The 19,232-nt window shown below is 34.5% G+C and overlaps 2 protein-coding genes across 6 annotated transcripts; both read left to right on the forward strand.

Annotated features, from left to right (window-relative positions):
* The first annotated feature begins 724 nt into the window (after positions 1-724).
* LOC111412011 (splicing factor U2af small subunit B-like) lies at positions 725-7,459 on the forward strand. 3 transcript variants are annotated; one of them, XM_023042740.1, is made up of 7 exons: positions 725-1,055; positions 3,633-3,719; positions 3,803-3,884; positions 4,029-4,155; positions 4,290-4,736; positions 4,854-4,864; positions 6,913-6,992. In XM_023042740.1, exons 1-5 carry the CDS (start codon positions 819-821, stop codon positions 4,720-4,722), a joined length of 966 nt encoding a protein of 321 aa, XP_022898508.1. In that variant the 5' UTR covers positions 725-818; the 3' UTR covers positions 4,723-4,736; positions 4,854-4,864; positions 6,913-6,992. The 3 variants fall into 3 exon arrangements, with proteins under 3 accessions (XP_022898508.1, XP_022898506.1, XP_022898507.1); XM_023042738.1 differs by lacking the exon at positions 6,913-6,992 and having other exon boundaries at positions 4,854-6,081; XM_023042739.1 differs by lacking the exon at positions 4,854-4,864 and having other exon boundaries at positions 726-1,055; positions 6,913-7,459.
* Positions 7,460-10,178: 2,719 nt separating this feature from the next.
* Positions 10,179-18,101, forward strand: LOC111412012 (protein GDAP2 homolog). 3 transcript variants are annotated; one of them, XM_023042741.1, is made up of 15 exons: positions 10,179-10,270; positions 10,905-11,289; positions 12,416-12,493; positions 12,724-12,779; positions 13,599-13,718; positions 13,819-13,889; positions 14,261-14,354; positions 14,498-14,725; positions 15,545-15,796; positions 16,481-16,589; positions 16,728-16,795; positions 17,256-17,325; positions 17,426-17,500; positions 17,615-17,706; positions 17,795-18,101. In XM_023042741.1, the coding sequence occupies exons 2-15, from the start codon at positions 10,978-10,980 to the stop codon at positions 17,868-17,870; spliced, it is 1,701 nt and encodes a 566-aa protein (XP_022898509.1). In that variant the 5' UTR covers positions 10,179-10,270; positions 10,905-10,977; the 3' UTR covers positions 17,871-18,101. The 3 variants fall into 3 exon arrangements, with proteins under 3 accessions (XP_022898509.1, XP_022898510.1, XP_022898511.1); XM_023042742.1 differs by having other exon boundaries at positions 10,206-10,306; positions 17,795-18,036; XM_023042743.1 differs by lacking the exon at positions 10,179-10,270 and adding an exon at positions 10,273-10,366 and having other exon boundaries at positions 17,795-18,036.
* Positions 18,102-19,232: the final 1,131 nt, after the last annotated feature.

Raw genomic sequence — 19,232 nt, forward strand, 5'->3', positions numbered from 1 at the left:
CTCACATAATTCAAAACTTATAAACAAGCCCGAGCCTAATTATCTAATTTGAGGTCTGGTTAGGATTGGGTTTACTTAGGCCCAATTGTTGAAAAATATAGTCCATTTATTGTGTGGGCTTCCCCGTTTCCCTTATTTATTTTTCAGAAATACTTTGAGCAGGTCAGCTCAAACTTTAGACGAGTTAATTGTTCCAATGGTCACTCCATATCTTTCATTAGTTATTGAAATTTAAATATCGAGTTTTGGTTCGATTGCTCATTGACCTTTGGTACACGTTTTAAATTGCTCATTGAAGTCTAAAATGTCGAGTCTTGATCATTGAACTTTGAAATATGTTACATGTTACTCATTTGCATAACTATTAAATTTTGAAAAATATCGAGTTTAGAATGAATAATGTATAGCATTTTTCAAAGTTTAGTGAGCAATATACAATATTTTTCAAAATTCAATGAGTAATATATAATATTTTTTAAAATTTAGTGATCAAAACTCGACATTTTAAATTTCAATGAACAATTAAAAATATGAACCTATGTTCATTAATTAAAACTTGACATTTTAAATTTCAATAAGCAATCAAATATATGAATTTAAGTATAGACCGAACAATTAACTCACTTTAGACACACCTGTAAAGTTTGGTGCAACGACGTCGTCTGTTGGTAGAAGAATCCAGAAGCAGTTCTCATTCCTCTCATCATCTGAATATATACACCCAGTAGTCAGTTCATCTCTCTCAAAATCCATAAGTTTCTCCTGGAAGCCCTAATCGGAAACATAAACAAATCACTGCAATAAAATTGAAAACTACAATGGCGGAGCATTTAGCTTCGATATTTGGAACGGAGAAGGACAGGGTGAATTGCCCGTTCTACTTCAAGATCGGTGCGTGCCGCCATGGAGACCGCTGCTCTCGCCTCCACACCAAGCCCAGCATCAGCCCGACCCTATTGCTTACTAACATGTACCAGCGACCGGACATGATAACCCCAGGCGTCGACGCCCAGGGCCAGCCTATCGATCCCAAAGCCATGCAGGAACACTTCGAGGTTTGTCTTCTATTTTACCTTCTATATTTTCGTAAACCGTTGTTTAGTTATTGTTTCTGGATAATGTTATTTTCTTATATTGAATGAATAACATGTGATGTTCTTTAGGAGTAATTCGTGGTAATCGAGCTACACTTTTTAAATCTTTTCATTTTTCTTGGAGATAATTTCGTTGGAATTTGGTAAAATAAGATGGAAATTGGTAAAGTATAAAAAATTAAAGATGAATTTCGTGTCAACTTCGGTTGAACATTCGGATTTGATCGGATACTCTAAATATGAAAATAAATAGACTAATTTGTTCTATTTGTCGAGTNTGTCAACTTCGGTTGAACATTCGGATTTGATCGGATACTCTAAATATGAAAATAAATAGACTAATTTGTTCTATTTGTCGAGTAGATAATCATGATATATTTGGAATATTAAAATCAATTCCAGATACATGAGAAATTTCGGTCCAAAGATTTCTGGAAGCGAGAGAAAAAGGCCAAAAATCAAATAAGGTCGCTCGAGCATTAGGCTAGTGCCAAGTGGGCGACAAGCCAGTGTTAGGCGAGCGATGAAGGTTTTGCTAAAAAGGTGCCACTAACGCCCAAGCAAGAAGCCAGTGCTTGGCTAGCGTCAGTAAGGGACGTGTCCATTCTTGAATGCTACTGAATTTTGGGACGTATTTCTTCATTCACCACCTCTCCTCTTCTATAAATTAGGCCCCTTGGACATCATTTAGCCTTTTTGAAATGAAAATAGATGGAATAGTGTTGCTTCTTTTTAAAAATGAGTTGTTGAAAGAAAAGGAATAGTTTTCGATTTACGTGTAATATTATTTTATGCAAGATTGTGTGATTGAAAATATGAGAGAGAAAAATTAAATAGAATTTAATGGGGGCCAAACGGGGGCTTAAGCATCCCAATTCATATTCTTGAGTCTTGCATTAAAGTTCTTGCCCAAAATCTCTTCCAAACTTCGCATTCCAAATCTTCTTTTGTAGAGAGAATTCATTTAAGTTCATTGTTGCCATATACTTTGAAGCGCTTTTACTGTAAGGAAGTATTCAGTTGTATCTTGAAAGACAATTGTTGTTCCTCCATTAGCACCGTTGCGAGGCATATTTGTCTTGAGAAAAAGAGTGTTTTCTCTTGCCTCGGATCATTTCATGCCTTTCTTCTTCTTCATTTCTACTTTTGGTTTCTATCAATTTATTACTTTGTCTAACTTTCTTTTTGTGTTGTTGAACGTAGCCTTTTGTTATCCACATTCAAAACAAACCTTACTCTATCCCCAAATAAATTTATTGAATGTTATGGTCTGGTTTATATTTTATGTTGATCCGAGTTTTTATGTTTATAAAAATGACTATTTATACAGTCGCTCTTCATTTGTGATCCCAGCTGTTTCTTTTGGTGACCAAATATGCTTGGTTCTGTCATTTACTAATTGATGATGTTAATTTGCCAGTCACGGATAGAATTATTTGTTGCACGTGTGAATTACGTCTCTCTAATCCGCCCCAATCTGGGAGAGGGCATAGTGACTGGTGGACCTATTTGCTTTCTTTCGAGAAAAGGTCCCATCCTTCAATGTCATGATTAGGTCGACCAGGCCAGATCATGAGTCTTTGTTCTAACTTGGATAAATTGTCTGTACATTTTGTTATATGTTGCGGTCATCAGTCATAACAAAGCTCTAAACTATGGTGAAGTAGTTTATTTTCCTTTTTATCTTCTAGTGCTATCTGGATTTGGAAATTTTAAGGTTCTAGTAGATATTAATTAGAAGAGATGTATATCTCTAAGTTTCAGAGAACAATGATCTTGTAATGATGTATAGGCTTTAGAAGAACTACATTGTGCTGCACATGCATGAATTGCAATCTGATTTCAATCAATATTTGTGTTACTAAGGTTCTGTTTGGTACCCCTTTTTTTCAAAATGCATTTTTTTCCTCTTCTTTTCAACCACACATTCTTATTAAAATAATATTACACGTAAATCAAATTTTTTTTCTTATTTTTCAACTACACATTTCCCCTCAATTTACTATTCAAAAATGCATTTTTACATAAAAATGTCTTCGAAACACCCTCTAAAATTTGAAGTCATTAGTCATAACAAAGCTCTAAACGATGGTGACGTAATTTATTTTCCTTTTTATCTTCTAATGCTATCTGGATTTGGAAATTTTGAAAGTTGTAGTAGATATTAATTAGAAGAGACGTATATCTCTAAGTTCGTGAGAACAATGATCTTCTAATGATATTTAGGCTTGAGAAGAACTACATTGTGCTCTACATACGTGAATTGCAATCTGATGTCAATCAATATGTGTATTACTAAAATTTGGAATATTTGTTCTGTTTTTTAGGGTTTCTCAAATCCTTGTTCATTTTCTGTTCCCTTTTATCTTGTTGCTTGTGCTTTGTAAGTCCAATATCCAATCAGGTCTTTGAAACTATTTAGGTTATTATTAATTGTATTAGATACAATACGATGCCTTTTTGTATGGATGAATTTATTTTTAACATAGAGTATTATGTATGTTTTGCAAACATTTTATGCTTTATTTGTTTTTGCAGGATTTTTATGAAGATCTCTTCGAGGAGCTGAGCAAGTATGGAGATATTGAAAGCTTGAATGTTTGTGACAACCTGGCTGACCACATGGTAATTTTCCTATTTTGTTCGTTTGAATTAGTATCTGATTGTTTAAGATCTAATTGATATTCATATCATGAATTTTTTGGCAGGTTGGCAATGTTTATGTACAGTTTAGAGAGGAAGAGCATGCTGCAAATGCTTTGAAAAATCTGACTGGAAGATTTTATGCTGGTAATGAATTTCCTCTTCCTATTTCTTTCTGTTGAGCTCTCTGATAGTTATTATCTCAGCCTGTTGCCCACTTCGGCAATGTAGAACTAAAGCTCTTTGTTATCTCTTATTGAGCACATTATGATAAGTCAATAATCCCTGCAGGACGACCCATCATTGTTGATTTCTCTCCTGTGACTGATTTTCGTGAAGCCACCTGTAGGCAGTATGAGGAAAACACCTGCAATCGTGGTGGGTACTGCAACTTTATGCATCTGAAAAGGATTGGCAGGTAAAGTTGTGATTTTCTTTGTTATGGATGGTAGAGGAGTAAGAAACTTACTTTTGTTATGGTAGACGGAGTAGGAGACATACTTCTTTTTGGCAAAGTGTTGAAAATTTTTCTGTTTCTGTTCTAATTTGTAGGGAGTTAAGACACCAGTTGTATGGAAGATTGCGGAGACGGCACAGTCGAAGCCGAAGTAGAAGTCCCTACAGGCACCGCAGCTATGAAGATCGCTCTCATGGAAGTCGCAGTCGCAGTAGAAGGTATGATGATGACTGGGATTACCACGAAAGTCGGAGAAAGAGGCACAGAAGCTCAAGTCCTAGTCGTAGGAGGGGTAGGAGCAGGAGCCCAGGTGGCAAGAGGTATCATAGTCCTGTTAGGGAAGGAAGTGAAGAGAGGCGAGCCAAAATTGAGCAATGGAATCGGGAGAGGGAAGAGGCAGCACGTTCTAACAATCCCAATACTGGTGTCGTTGATGGTAAAAATGAGAAAGACAATAATGGGTACATGCATAACGGAAATCAGCACGATAGCGAGAAAGCACCACAGCAGAGTAGATATGGGTATTGATGATGTCAGCACTGGTTCGTCCTCCATCTCCTGAAACTACATTATGATTTTCTTCTTAATGAACAAGTTCTATTTTGAGGAAGGCCCACCATCCTTTGAATCTGGCTCACTGCGCATTTTCCACTGTGCAGGTGGTGTGCAGGTTTACAATTCTGTCATATGGAAAATGAGAAAAAAATTCTGCCCTTTTATGTTTCTCTAACTTCTTTTTGACATGTTCTGTCTGCTTGGGTGCATGGCATGCTTTAGAACTTTTCTTTACTAGTCATTGTTTTCCTGAGATTCCATACACTACTTTAACTTGTACATTTATGGGCTCTCAAATTAGTAACCAATTTGTCCATCCCTTGCACTTCCTTTTTTTTTCCCCCAATCTTCTGTCCTTAGCCATGCCACTCGTACCCAATGGCAATTGACATTTAACTCATGTTTTGCAAATCTTAAATCATAATTTCAGTTGGTTAAATATATTTTTTATCCATGCATTTAGCAGGACTCACATCTGTTGTCCACTAATTATCTCCATTAGAACCTACAACTTATAATCACTTAAATTTAATTTAAGCACTCCCAAACATGTAATTACATTTATATGGAGAACAAGGTTCAGGTTGGAACCTTAAAACGGTTCACTTGAGCTAACAGAGTTCTATTAACGTTGCACAACCACCTAGCTCTTGCACTTGCACTTTAGGATTTGCCTTCGAGAGTTATTTCCTTCTCTCATTTTTAAATTGCTTCATTACCATTTATAATAGTTAACCTCATGTCTATCTGAACACCAAAAAAGCCTTTTTCTTAGTAAATATGGAGTTAGCTGCATGAATCTATTTTGGCTATTCCACTTTGTTTATTGCTAGATCTTCCAAAAGATCTAAAGCAACTACCACTTTATCAATTACAACACCACCTTGTTAATTTTGTTCTACCTCTCCACTCGGAAGTGAAGTCTCTTAAAATTGATGCTAAACATGATAAGCACCTAGTCCATTCTTGTAGTTATGCCGTGTCTAGAATTTATTTTTAATGTTAATTATTTTGCACAAAGAATTTGAAATGTTGTGTGTTTTCCAAATCTTTGTAATTTGGATGGTTGCAAGATATTTTCTTCATCAAATTTAAAGGAATATTTGTGACACATGGAATTTAGAATTCTTGGTGACAGTGTATACTTTTTCCTTGGTTATATCTATATTTGGTAATCCTGTTGATGGCATTGATCTCAGGAAGTTTTCCTTAAGTTCCCTCATTAACTGCAAAAATATTACGTCTTTTTAGTAGCATGTAACTGGCCAATTTAACTTTACCCTTGACATGACATCTGTAGTGGTCTGCACGACCCCCATTAACCATATCTACATTTAAGCGAATTTCAGCTGCATGAATCTATTTTGGCTATTCCACTTTGTTTATTGCTAGATCTTCCGAAAGATCTAAAGCAACTACCACTTTATCAATTACAACACCACCTTGTTAATTTTGTTCTACCTCTCCACTCGGAAGTGAAGTCTCTTAAAATTGATGCTAAACATGATAAGCACCTAGTCCATTCTTGTAGTTATGCCGTGTCTAGAATTTATTTTTAATGTTAATTATTTTGCACAAAGAATTTGAAATGTTGTGTATTTTCCAAATCTTTGTAATTTGGATGGTTGCAAGATATTTTCTTCATCAAATTTAAAGGAATATTTGTGACACATGGAATTTAGAATTCTTGGTGACAGTGTATACTTTTTCCTTGGTTATATCTATATTTGGTAATCCTGTTGATGGCATTGATCTCAGGAAGTTTTCCTTAAGTTCCCTCATTAACTGCAAAAATATTACGTCTTTTTAGTAGCATGTAACTGGCCAATTTAACTTTACCCTTGACATGACATCTGTAGTGGTCTGCACGACCCCCATTAACCATATCTACATTTAAGCAAACTTGTGTTAGAAAACAAGTTACAACATAGGCCTAAAATGTTTTTCTTACATCTGCTAGCTTGTGCTTGTGTGATTTTACGAATTCAGGTATCCTGTAACCACCACATATCCAGGCTAGTTTGCTTTCACTTATCTTCGATTTAGTTTTCTTTTTCTGGAATATAAGTTACGGATCTCATGTGTGATGAGTTTTGCAGGTCCAGGTTCCTGCTTATAAGGACCAGAACTTATTTTAATCATAGCTTGCCGTGGTGTGTACAGGTGCTGTGGTGCCAAGTCAGGGAGTTTGATCTGGCAGGAATTTGCAGGGTGAAGAAAAGTGAAGAAGTCCAGTGGTGCCTGAGATCCTATTTCTCAGAATCATTTACTTTTCTTTCTTTTCTTTTTGTTTTTCCCCCTTCACAGATATGCAGGTTTGATCTCGCAAAGTTGTCTTTTCACTTTGCAGAGAATTTCACATTGTGTGTGTGTGTAGTGTGTCTTTGCATTCGGTATCTTGGTCAAACAGATTTGTAGCTCGACAATTTTGTTGGCTCTTATCGACTATTTTATTTTTCTGGGATATCATGGTAGTTAATTGTGTTTTCTATGGTATGGATCGATATGGCTCTGAGTTGCAGTCGCATGGAAGGGATGAATATGGTGAGTTATAATGATGAGGGGGATGGAGAAAGAATAGGAATAGGGAATTTCCGAGTCATTAGGGGATTCTGGTGGAGTATTTTAGGATGGATTGGAGCATCTCTATAAGTTGCTCTAATATATTTGTACATTAAAGGTTTAATTTTTCAAGTACCCTTGGAGACCACAGACCGATTCGCGCTGTTTTGCCAAAAAACCAAGTCACCTAGCTGAAGGCTTGTCCAACCCAAGCCTATGTTGTCAACCTTACAGATAGTGCGTGACCTGTCTATTCTATCAAAGGATTCATGTGACGTATAATGGCAACGAGCTAAATGTGCGATCATGAGTTGAAAATTTAGAAACATTATAGCTATAATCCTACTATCTGCAAATTATGAGTATGATCGGCAAGGTGCTCGTGGTGGAGCAGCTGTATTTTGTTCTTATAAAATGTGTGAATAAAAAGTGATTTAATCAAAAGTGTGTGGAAGTTTATAATCTATAATGTATTAAATATTGAGAATCATTTGTAATTATAATTATAATATATTAAATATTACATCAAATAAAAATCATTTTCTTGACATCCTAATCGATTCAATTATTTTAATATTATTTTACTTCTTGTTTTTAATATGTATTTATTTTAACCATTTAGTTATCATCAATGCATACATTAAAGAATGTATTTCATTATTTACATCTATGTATGTTAATTAATGTCATGTTTTATTTAATTGAAAATTAAATAAAATGATTTGACATCCATTGGCACTTATACATTCCCTGAAATAAGTTAGAATTTAATGAAAATTCATGCATATTTAAATATTATTTTTAGTATATTTATAAATCCTTTCATAATAACATGCAATGCACGATTAATATTCTCTAGTATGTATGAAACAATGAGCCAAATATAGGTGCGAACGGCATCGTATGTATATAAAAAAATTCTTAAACTATTTATTTATTCCACTTGAATATTAAACCTTTGGCTATATTAATAATATTTCGGGAAAACTTCTAAAATCACCTTTTAAGTGTATTTGCACCATAAATTTATCGAATTCCCTATATTCTTTTATCTTATTGTAGGGATATTTAATTCCCGAAATTGAGCAAAGCCTAATTTAGTTTACATAAAAACATTGAAAAGAATAATAATTTTACATTTTATTTAGCTTATTATTTAACACGAGCTAGACTGAGATTGTAATCCTAGTGGGACTATATAGTATCAGTGTTATTACACAGCTGCGAAAATCATCGAACCAAACCTAGATCCAGTCCGAATCATATATATTTATTGGTGGATGAATAACCAAACTCAAACCCTTTGAACCACTGATTTTTTTAGTTAACCCGCCAACCCATTTTTTGTTGAAAAGACTGGTTCTTGTTCTTTGTTTAAAACACTGATTTGTTCTCCACTTCAAAAAGTTGATTGTTTTTTAAATAGACAAATAATTAAGTGCAATGTGGCATTATGAGCACCTCAATATATATGCTTATATACCCGTAACACTACTCCTATTGTAAAATCAAAAACCTTTGTCATTGTCTCCCAGTCTCCTTGCAATTCAAACACTCCAAAATTTCCAATTTCAAGTTTTAAGGGATGGAAGAACAAGTAAATTTGAATATTTTATATATATATATTTTTTTGGGTGCCTTTTTCACCTTTTGGACTTGTTCTTTGTGTAAGGCAATTGCCCAGAATTAGAACTAAAGAATGGACTTTTTTTTTGGGGTAATTAACATATTATTGGGGTTTGGATCTTAAATTAAAGAATAGAAGTTTGACGAGTAGTCTTCTCATGAAATAAAAGTGTGAAAATATTTCTGGACGAGAATGTGAACACAGAGGAGTTTTAATTGAGAAAATGTATAGAGAATGGCAATGGGTTTTTGATATGTATACCTATGCACACAATTTTCTAGGGTGGTGATTTTATTTATTTATTTTTATTTTTATTTTTGTCATTGATTGTTGTGTTTTATTGTTTCAAATGCATATTTCATCTAAAATTTATGAAATTTTGGCTACATGTTGATCTTTATTTAACAAAATAACATGAGATTAATTTAGTTATTGATAGAAAACATCAAAATTTTATTATTTAATGAAAATAATTAATAATATATCTAACGTCATTTGATCTGTCAGTTGAACCACCAACTCATTGACCCACAGTATCGTTCGGGTCAATGTATGGTTCGGATATGATAATTATGCATAACATTATTCTACTGAAAATGATGTAATAAAGGGGAGAAATCAAAAAGAGGGAAAAATTGAGGTTAAATATACTTAGTCCGTGTTTAGTTCAACTAAAAATATTTAAGTTAAGTCAAATTAATTTTAATTGTGCTATTCATTAGATTAATATCTTTCGAACTATATATTTCATCAATTTTTATTAAATTCTATTAAAAAAATGATTTTTATAAAAATGGAAGGATACTCAACTCAAAAACCTTAGTCCGACAAAAAAACAGAGAAATAAATGAATAATTAGTAATTCCACCAAAGCACACCCGTCTATCATTAATTTTTGAAATCTAGTTAATTGTTTCAATGGTCACTGAACTTAAGATCATATAATTGATTGGTCGATGAAATTTAAAATGTCCAGTTTTAGTCACTGAAATTTAAAATATCGAATTTTGACCATTAAATTTTGAAAAATATTATACATTACTCATTGTAAACGTGATATTTTTCAAAATTTAATATTTATGCTAGTGAATAACGTAAGACAATTTCTAAAATTCAATGGCCAAAATTTAATATTTTAATTTTTCAGTGAGTTGTGAGCAATCAAAAACATGAATATAAATTTATTGATCAAAATTCGATATTTTAAACTCCACTTACCAATCAATGACATAGTCGTAAGTTCAGTTATATTGGAACAATTAATTCTATTGAAATCGGTCTCCTCTCTCAAACTCTTCACGCTTCTTCACCGAATCTCTATTCTGCTCTCGGGTATTTTGCACATTAAGCACGTATATGTATTAATCCGTACGTAAAGAGATGTATTTGCATTATATGTATGCCAAATGATTCGGAGCCTGTTATTAGGTTTATTTATTTATTTATTTTTGTATATATCTACATCCATTCGTGTATGATTTTGTATGTTCATTGTATAATTGGTTGTCTTAATCCTCGATAGTTTGGATTTTTGACGAGTTTTGTTTATGCTCTAATTGTTGTTGCTCGAAACGATACAAAAAGTCAAAAACTTTTGAGTACTTGAATTTTGTTTAAAGTTATGCCGATTCAGCTGCAATTGAGAAAGACTTCTCGAGCTAGTTATGTAAAGATATCATTTTGATTGAAAATTAACGCCTTTGTTTATTGGAAGCTTTTGGTTTATTTCTAGTACGGATTGAGTCAATCATCCACTTTGGGATCTTATTGAACAAAAGGGTGATGTTAATCAAAATTTTTTATTTAGATGAATATTTACAGTGTAGTGATGACTCTAATGTTAATTGAGACATGTTTCGTGTCAGAATTTCTGTTTCCTGCTGGGATTTTTAAGTCTTTTGTATAGAATACTTTGTTGGCATGTTGAAACTGACATTTTAATATGTTTCTCCAAATTTGGTGATAGCTGGGGTAAGAAGGTATATGTATTATTAGCTGAAGAGGAAAATTGGTGAAGATTTGAATCTGGAGTCATAAATATGTATCGGCCTGGGGCTGCAACCACTACCCGAGGTGGATTACCGACAGACAATGGAGATTCTGTTGTGACACTTGATCAAGTTCCACGTTGGTGTGATGCAGAGTATAGATACTCGTACGAGAAAGAAGATCCTGCTTTCCCACATTCACATTTTCCAGACCCATTGGCATCTGTTTCTGAGGGAGGGAGTAGTGGGAATGGGATGGTATCTAGATTTCCTGTGGATCATGAAATTAACTCGGAGATATATCTTTGGAGGGGAAATCCGTGGAATCTTGAGGTGGATGCTGTAGTTAATTCGACAAATGAGGTGAGCAGTTATTTTGCGATAACGATACCAGGTTATATTTACAGTATGAGTGCATTTATTGTGATGATTCCTCTTGGATGCCTACTCTTTCTCATAACTTTGTTTTTAGATGGATTATGATTCCGTGCTTTATTTTAATACACACCTCTGTGAGAACCAGTGAGATTTCTGAATTGACCGTTTATTTATTAAAATGCAATTTTTCTGTGGTTCTTGTCCTGATATTGTTTGGCGTCGTAGATGACAGGTCATAAATATATTTACTAACTACTGTGTAACAATGCATCTCCAGACCATGGCCCACTGGATTCAGCCCCAGGCCCCGACATGGTCCATGTAGGATTCAGCCTGGATTACACCATGCATATTCTCCACTGGGGGTTGGGCCCAAAGTGGTACTTTAGTAGAATGCCGGTAATAGTATGTATGGTACGATATGTGCCAAATCCTCCATAGACACGTTACACGTCATTTTCTAATTTCTGTTTCCCCATTGGGCCCTTTCAGTCTTTTTTGACACCATTCAGTCTTCTCCACCAATAATCATTCATTGGATCTGCACTTTACTGACTGGTGCAGCTGTAGGAACAATCCTATTTATGCTAATTCAGAATCAGTATAACTCTGCACTTCACTGGTCTGTGATCTTAATGTTCATTAACTTTCACTTCGCCAGTAGTTAAGGGCTTCAACATTGAGTTTTTGCTTTTTGAATGAAAGCATTATTACTGCATCGGATTTGGAAAAGGTTCTAGAATACTTGTTCTTCTAGTGCCCAAGAGAGGGATTTGTCGATGCTCGCTATCTCGTTTTGACAGATGATGGGCTGGTTGATTTTTCCGTGAAGTTAACTGCCCCTCCTTTCTGAAATTGCTTGTAAGCCTTGGTTTATCATTTTTTGTCCTGGGTCATGCAGTGCCTGTTTTTTCTTTTTATCCCAATGAAATCTTAATTTTTCAAACTTTAGTCTAAGTCATGCCGTCCAGTTAAATACACTTTAGTTCTAAAACTAATACACACACACACTATGTGTATATTTTTTTTTCAAGTGGGTGTTCGAGATTCTATTCAAACCAGATGTTTTGGAGATGGATACTTCTCCTGATTATTATGTATTTTTGTACAGAACTTAGATGAAGCGCACAGCAGTCCTGGTTTGCACACTGCAGCTGGACCTGCTCTGACAGAAGAATGTGCTACATTAGTAAGCTACTTGGACATGCTCACATTTAAGTTGTGCACCAATGATATGCTGAATGCATGTAATAATTTTCAAAAGTACTAGTAGCATTCATAATTTATTTTATTTTATTTTTTATTTTTAAATTATGCGACTAAATTTTACTATATTGCAGTACACCTTAAAACAAAAGGCTTCATTGGAAGTTATGTACAAATCTGATCTGATGCAGCAAGTATTCTTCTCCTTTACAGGGTGGCTGCCGAACAGGGATGGCAAAAGTTACTAATGCGTATGACCTTCCTGCCAGGTGTGTAGATCAGTTGTTTATTAAGTGTTGTGCCCTTGACTATCCTCGTTTGCACCATTACTTGTGTTTTGAGGACCAATAAATACATGTCGAATATTTTCAATGATAATATACTAATATACGTATTATGATGAAGAATAATCGTTTCAATTTTAAGGATATAATTAATCACTTATATTATGTCTTGGAGAAACCTGTACAGTGCTGCATATCACTATTTATAATAGTTCCGTATTGAGCCACGTGAATATATTTATCAGATGTTTATCATACTACATAAAAGTTTTTAGTGGTACTTCAGCGTTTTTGTGGTGTAGAAATTCAGAATATCCTTCTTGCTAGTTGCATCCGTGTGGGATTCAATGAGGAAAAGAAACTGGCAATGCACCTCTATTCACTCACGCAAAAATATTTATGTCATCAGTTATCAAAGTATGTAGCAATTGAGATTTTGAGATTAATGTGTAGAGAGCTGGAACTTGTAACCTTTTGCCCTTAATTTGTGTTTGTTTAATAACGCATAATCTAGGTATCATATGTGATATTTTATTTTGGACCTTGCATTACTAAGTTCAACATTCTTGATTTGGAATGTGGCAGCTTTACTGCTAATGTCATTTAAAGCTTAAAGCTTTGAAAAACTTGGCTCAAGTTGGATAAAAGTTTTAAAAAGACCTACTGACTTCTTTCTTTTTGTAGCGGATTTTATTCCCTAGTTAATTTACCTTGCCTTCGAGGAGTGAGATGACACTTAAGCAATTTTATCATTATGTAATCAATAACATTTAAATTAGAACTTGTATTTCTTGTGATTTTCAGGAGGGTTATACATACTGTTGGTCCTAAGTATGCAGTAAAATATCATACTGCTGCAGAGAATGCTCTGAGCCACTGCTATCGTTCTTGCCTTGAACTTCTCATTGAAAATGGTCTGAAGAGGTGGTTTAATTGATGCATTGGATCCATTTATATGTTTTTCTTCTTTCCATGTCAATCTGTAGAAATCTTGAATCAACATTCTTGTACAATACGAATGCAGCATTGCAATGGGCTGTATATACACAGAAGCCAAAAATTATCCTCGAGAACCTGCTGCTCATGTGGCAATAAGTGAGAACTTCTTTTTATTTGGGTTTCCAACTGGCATTCTTGATTTCTTAATGCCAATTTTGCGGAATGTCTTTCTCGTGTGTATTGCTTTTTGCTTTATAGAATGTTACAAGGCTAATTAAGTTTGCAAAGTATACATGGAAACTGTCTATTATTGAGAAGGATTTATACTTTCTTAAAGTTATAATTCATGTTTGTGTATCTGAATAGATCCCCTTATCTACCTGCATAAAGCTTTGTCAGTTCCAATAAGTTATTAATTTTTCTTATTGATGTCTTCTTTTAGGTCATTTTTTGGGGCATGCTTGTGATGATTTCCCATTTCTATTTTCATTCTTTACCTTAAATCTAACTTTTATTTTCTTTGTTAGGAACCGTGAGACGTTTGCTCGAGAAACAGAAAGACAAAATCCAAGCAGTTGTTTTTTGTATTGAAACAGCATCTGATACAGAGATATATAAAAGGTATGTGAACTGACTATACTGGGGATACATACGTTACATATAACTCCTAGAAAGTTTCTGGTTTTGAGATTTGTTTGTTTTATTTACGAATAAAATACTTTTGTGTTTTAAGTTTGATAATAATTTATTACTTCTCTACATAGATTGCTTCCACTTTACTTTCCTCGGGATAAACTTGAGGAGGAGGTGGCTATTTCAAAACTTCCCGCAGATGTTGGAGATGAAAACGGTGAGACAATTATAGATGAACGGAAAATCAGAATAAAGCAATTGCCCAATGTAAAGAAGACTTGCCCGAGATTTTCTCAAGCCTCTGCTGATCGTCCAGCCAGTGATATTATTCCTGTCAATGATGTTGGGTTGACGAGACGGTTAGTGACTTTCAGTTCCTGCCCTACCTCTTCATTTTGTATCATTAATAGGTCTGAGCAATGCAAAAGTAAGCTCTAGTTTAAAATTCTTTGGGGTTAGCTGAATGTGCACATTTAACTACGTCACTGGTCCTGCCCCAATTTTCACATACGGCTCTGTTCCAAATTTGTTTCTTCATGATGCACTGACAATCCTAGTGGTCCGATCCGTGTCTGACATATGTACATGGTCACTTACATTCCTTGAGCACTCCCGAGAACTGTAGTATATGTAATTTTGCTTCCCTGACAGTGTAATATAAGTTAAAGTTATTTTAATGAAATCAATAGCTACTCATCCAATTTAAAACATTTCGTGAACAAAAATCAAAACTAAGAGAAGAATTGATTTTATTAAAAGATATTTTAAGTATAAACATAACGATGGAAAATATAAACTTACAATATTAAAGAATTTAAGTTAACGTGTCCGTATACATGCAACCTAGCCTCCTCTTGTTCTCTTGTTGGAGTTTGAATGAATCCATCTCTCTCTCTCTCTCTGCGTTTTTTGAATTTCAGAGGGATTTCCTCTGGGTCTTGCTAATATCTTGAATCTGAACACTGAAGTTTCCTTTGTTCTTGACCCTTCATTTGATCTGTTGTTTTCATTCTAATGTCTAAGGCATAGTTTTATTTATTCTTGGAAAAATTTGTTGATTAATCTTCCACACGTTATTGTCAATTGTCTAGTACTGGTGTAGAAGATTTTCACTGTTCGTATGCTTTATGAAATCCACTGATAGATGGAATGACCTTATTGTTTTTCTCGTTTAACAGGAACTCATCAAACCTGGATTCATATCTGGATCCTGCATTTATGTCCCTGATCAAAGATCCAGATCAGCGACGCAAAGAACAATGGGAAAAGGCTGCACATACACAAAGTGGTTGGAATTTTGCTAAAATGCTTGGATATGGTGACTTTGGGGTCCCACCTTTATCTGCTGCTGAAGAATATTCACTTCATTCTAGATATCTTGCTAAAGCAAATTCACTTAATCTTTCTGAAATTGCTGAAATGAAAATTGTGTAAGCCAACTAGCATCTCTGTTAATGCGTGTTAATTATTCTTTTACTTCCTTGATGTGTTAAGTCCAATAGCTTCTTAAACTTATATTTTTTCAACTTCTGCAGTCTTTCACATCAACTTTGTAATCATCATGGAGCACAATTAGCTAAAATTGAAATCAATGATAAATGTTAAACTAGATGCCGATTATTATGATACCTTTCTTCTGTGTTCATCAATTTTGCTAATATGAAGTTTTTGAAGGAACTATTTGGAATGCTTGTTGTGATCTTATTTGTTCTGAGAATGTGATTGTTTTATGTGCTATATCTTACTGTTACTTTAGGCTACAATGAACTGGCTAAACTCAAATATGTCTAGCAAAGTCCTTTGGGGCTTGTAGGTTGATTTCCTTTTCTTCCAAGCTTTAGGAATCTTCACGAGGCCCCCCACCCAACTAAATCTGCAACATGTGTGAAGTTTAATCACTCTAGTTGGGCTGATTGGGGTACTGTTTCATGATATTAAAAATGGGTACATTTTCCATAATAAGCTCAGGGAAGAATTATCTTTTGCACTTAAACTTTGGCATCCAAATGTTTGAAGCATTCTCTTCATTTCTGTTTGATTTTCATAAATCAGCAATATTGAGTTAACTGCATTGATTTCCAAAAGTTACAGTGGACAACTTATTTCTGTTTCAGCTACCGAGGTGGGGTTGACAGTGAAGGTCGTCCAGTGATAGTTGTTGTGGGAGCACATTTTCTGCTAAGATGTCTTGATCTAGAGCGATTTGTGCTGTATGTAGTAAAGGTTAACAATTACAAGTGTTCTCAATGGAATTTTCAGAATTTCTCATGCTATTTAATTTGTCATGGCTTGCTCTCATTTTCCTTGAAATTGTACTCGTGTTATTGCAGCAAATAATTATTTTTTACATTGCATTTTCAGGAGTTTGAGCCCTTGATACAGAAGCCTTATTCTATTGTCTATTTCCATTCCGCAGCATCATTACAGTCGTGAGTATACTTTCCTCACCATCTTTTGCCCTTGGTATCGTTTTCCTTATGTTGGGGTATTGGTTCTTTGATCTAAAACTCATATGTTCTCTCTAATTCATATGTGTATTCTGAAAAAGGCTTGAATTTTAAAGAAAGATGGATGGATTTTTGTGCTGTTCTGGCTGGCACTAAATATAAAGTTTTCTGACTTCCACTGTCCGCAGTTTAGGGTGTTTACTTATTCCATAAAGTTAAAAAGATTTTTGAAGTAACTCTTCCTCACTGTCAAATTAGTAACTTGATTATTTCAACTTTAAAATAAAATTAAAAACAGTTAATATTTATAAAAAGACTTATTTACTTGTAAGCAAATTTACAAGTAAAATTTTTAAGTTACTGCAGATGCTCTTGGTGTAAAGTTCTTGACCAGACATTATAAAGTTTGGCTCATTTCAATAGTTTTGATTTGTGTAAACAGGCAACCAGATCTTGGATGGATGAAGAGATTACAGCAAATACTTGGCCGAAAACACCAGCATAATTTGCATGTAAGCCGTGCAAGATTCATCCTCCGACCACCACTATGGTCTATGATTTTCTGTGCAATACCCATCTGGATGTTAATTAATATCTCTTTTCATGGTGTAGGCAATTTATGTTCTACATCCAACCTTTGGGCTGAAATCTGCAATTCTTGCAATGCAAATGTTCGTGGATAATGTGGTATGACTGATCTCAATTCTCTTCCCAAGAAAAATAAATGAATAGCAAATCTAAATTCCGAGTAACTTCATATCTTTCTCTGTAGCTTATGAAAATTTTCGAAACTGATTTTAGGTTTGGAAGAAGGTGTTATACGTTGATCGTCTTCTACAACTATTCAAATATGTTCCCCGTGAGCAATTAACTATTCCAGATTTTGTGTTCCAGTTGAGTTTTCACACTTCTTATTAATCATTTTCGTTGTTCATTTCAATAATTTACCCTTTTAACTTATCCTTAAGAGCATTGATGCAGGCATGATTTAGAAGTAAATGGAGGGAAGGGCCTTATTGTTGATCCAAGGACAAAATACGTCTTTCAACGACCATAGATATGGTATGAAAGCAGTCGTCTTGCACCAAAAAAAGAGCATGTTGTTTTCATTCTTCTTTTCATACACTTCGTTTGCTGTTTACAGTATCCAGTTGTAGTTGGTGGTTATTGACTTATTGTGGACTAGTCTCCATCTTTTCCTGTGTGTTTATAGTATGTTTTAGGTTTTGTGCATGAGGATGGAAATATTTTTTCTTATTTTTCATTAATTGATGATTCGTTGTATGTATCATTTTCTACAATAAGCTATTAATATGTTTCTGGGATTTTTGTGCAAATGGACCTCAACCTCGTGTACAATTTGTTCGTTTAGATGATTTTCGTTCAATATAGCTCTTAGTTTTGTGCGCGCCTTTTCAATCTTATGTAGAAATGTATAGTTGTCCTTGGAGACAAGGCTCCTATATGCCTATATGTATATCTATAATTACAACCTTTTCCCTTTTCATTTAGTACAGAAAAAATCAAACCCAATTTTTGATCCTCACACTTTCATTTATGTGCACTCGACTTCTTTGATGGATGAGCATTAGTTTTCTTGTCAACTACGCGATTGTTGTGGGTTTGGACAATTTTTTAGGGGCAGTTTTGTTAACCCAACACTACCTTCTCTCTCTCAAAGCTGGGGAAAAATCTCAACTTTTCTTCAACTTTCTCTTTGCAAATTAGCTGAACTGTAACATACTGCATCTGCACATAGAAAATTGTGGAATATTCGAAGGTCGATTATGGTTTCTTGAGTTACAATGGGATTTCTTGATTTTATTTATTTATTTATTTTTTTCAAAGTTCTATCGTTTTTGGCTTGTAGTGGTGGTAAAAGGGCTTCTGGGCAAGTCTATTTTGATTTTGGAACGTACAATGTGAGGTGAATTTCTACGCACACTTTGTATGTTTATATGCATTCTTTGTTGTGAGGATGATAAGCATCATTCCATTTATTGATGTTCGACCCTTGCCTCGGCCAAATATTTATAGGTTCCCATATGTTGTGAGTTCGTATTTGTTGTTATTATTACGCTTTCACTTCATGTGGAGCTAAGGTTGACAAAGCAAGAGAGGCTCGTGAAAGACCTAACATATGTTTACAATTTACTTCAGTCATACATGAAAGATTGTTACACTTTCACCCCTCATGGATGTCACGTGTACTGTATCCCCACTTAGCAAGAAGCGCTCACATCGATCGTGCCTTTGCCAAAGGTTAAAATAGACGTTTCGTGTCTCAAGGACCCCTAATATGATAATTGACAGTGGGATCACGCATCTCGTTTAGGGCTACATGTGACCCTGGACGAGCAAAATTATCCTCGATAGTAATCATAACACTTGACGATTAACACTTGACAAGGAGAGGATA

The sequence above is a fragment of the Olea europaea genome, chromosome 16, assembly GCF_002742605.1.
Source record: "Olea europaea var. sylvestris chromosome 16, O_europaea_v1, whole genome shotgun sequence".
NCBI classification, from domain to species: Eukaryota; Viridiplantae; Streptophyta; class Magnoliopsida; order Lamiales; family Oleaceae; genus Olea; species Olea europaea.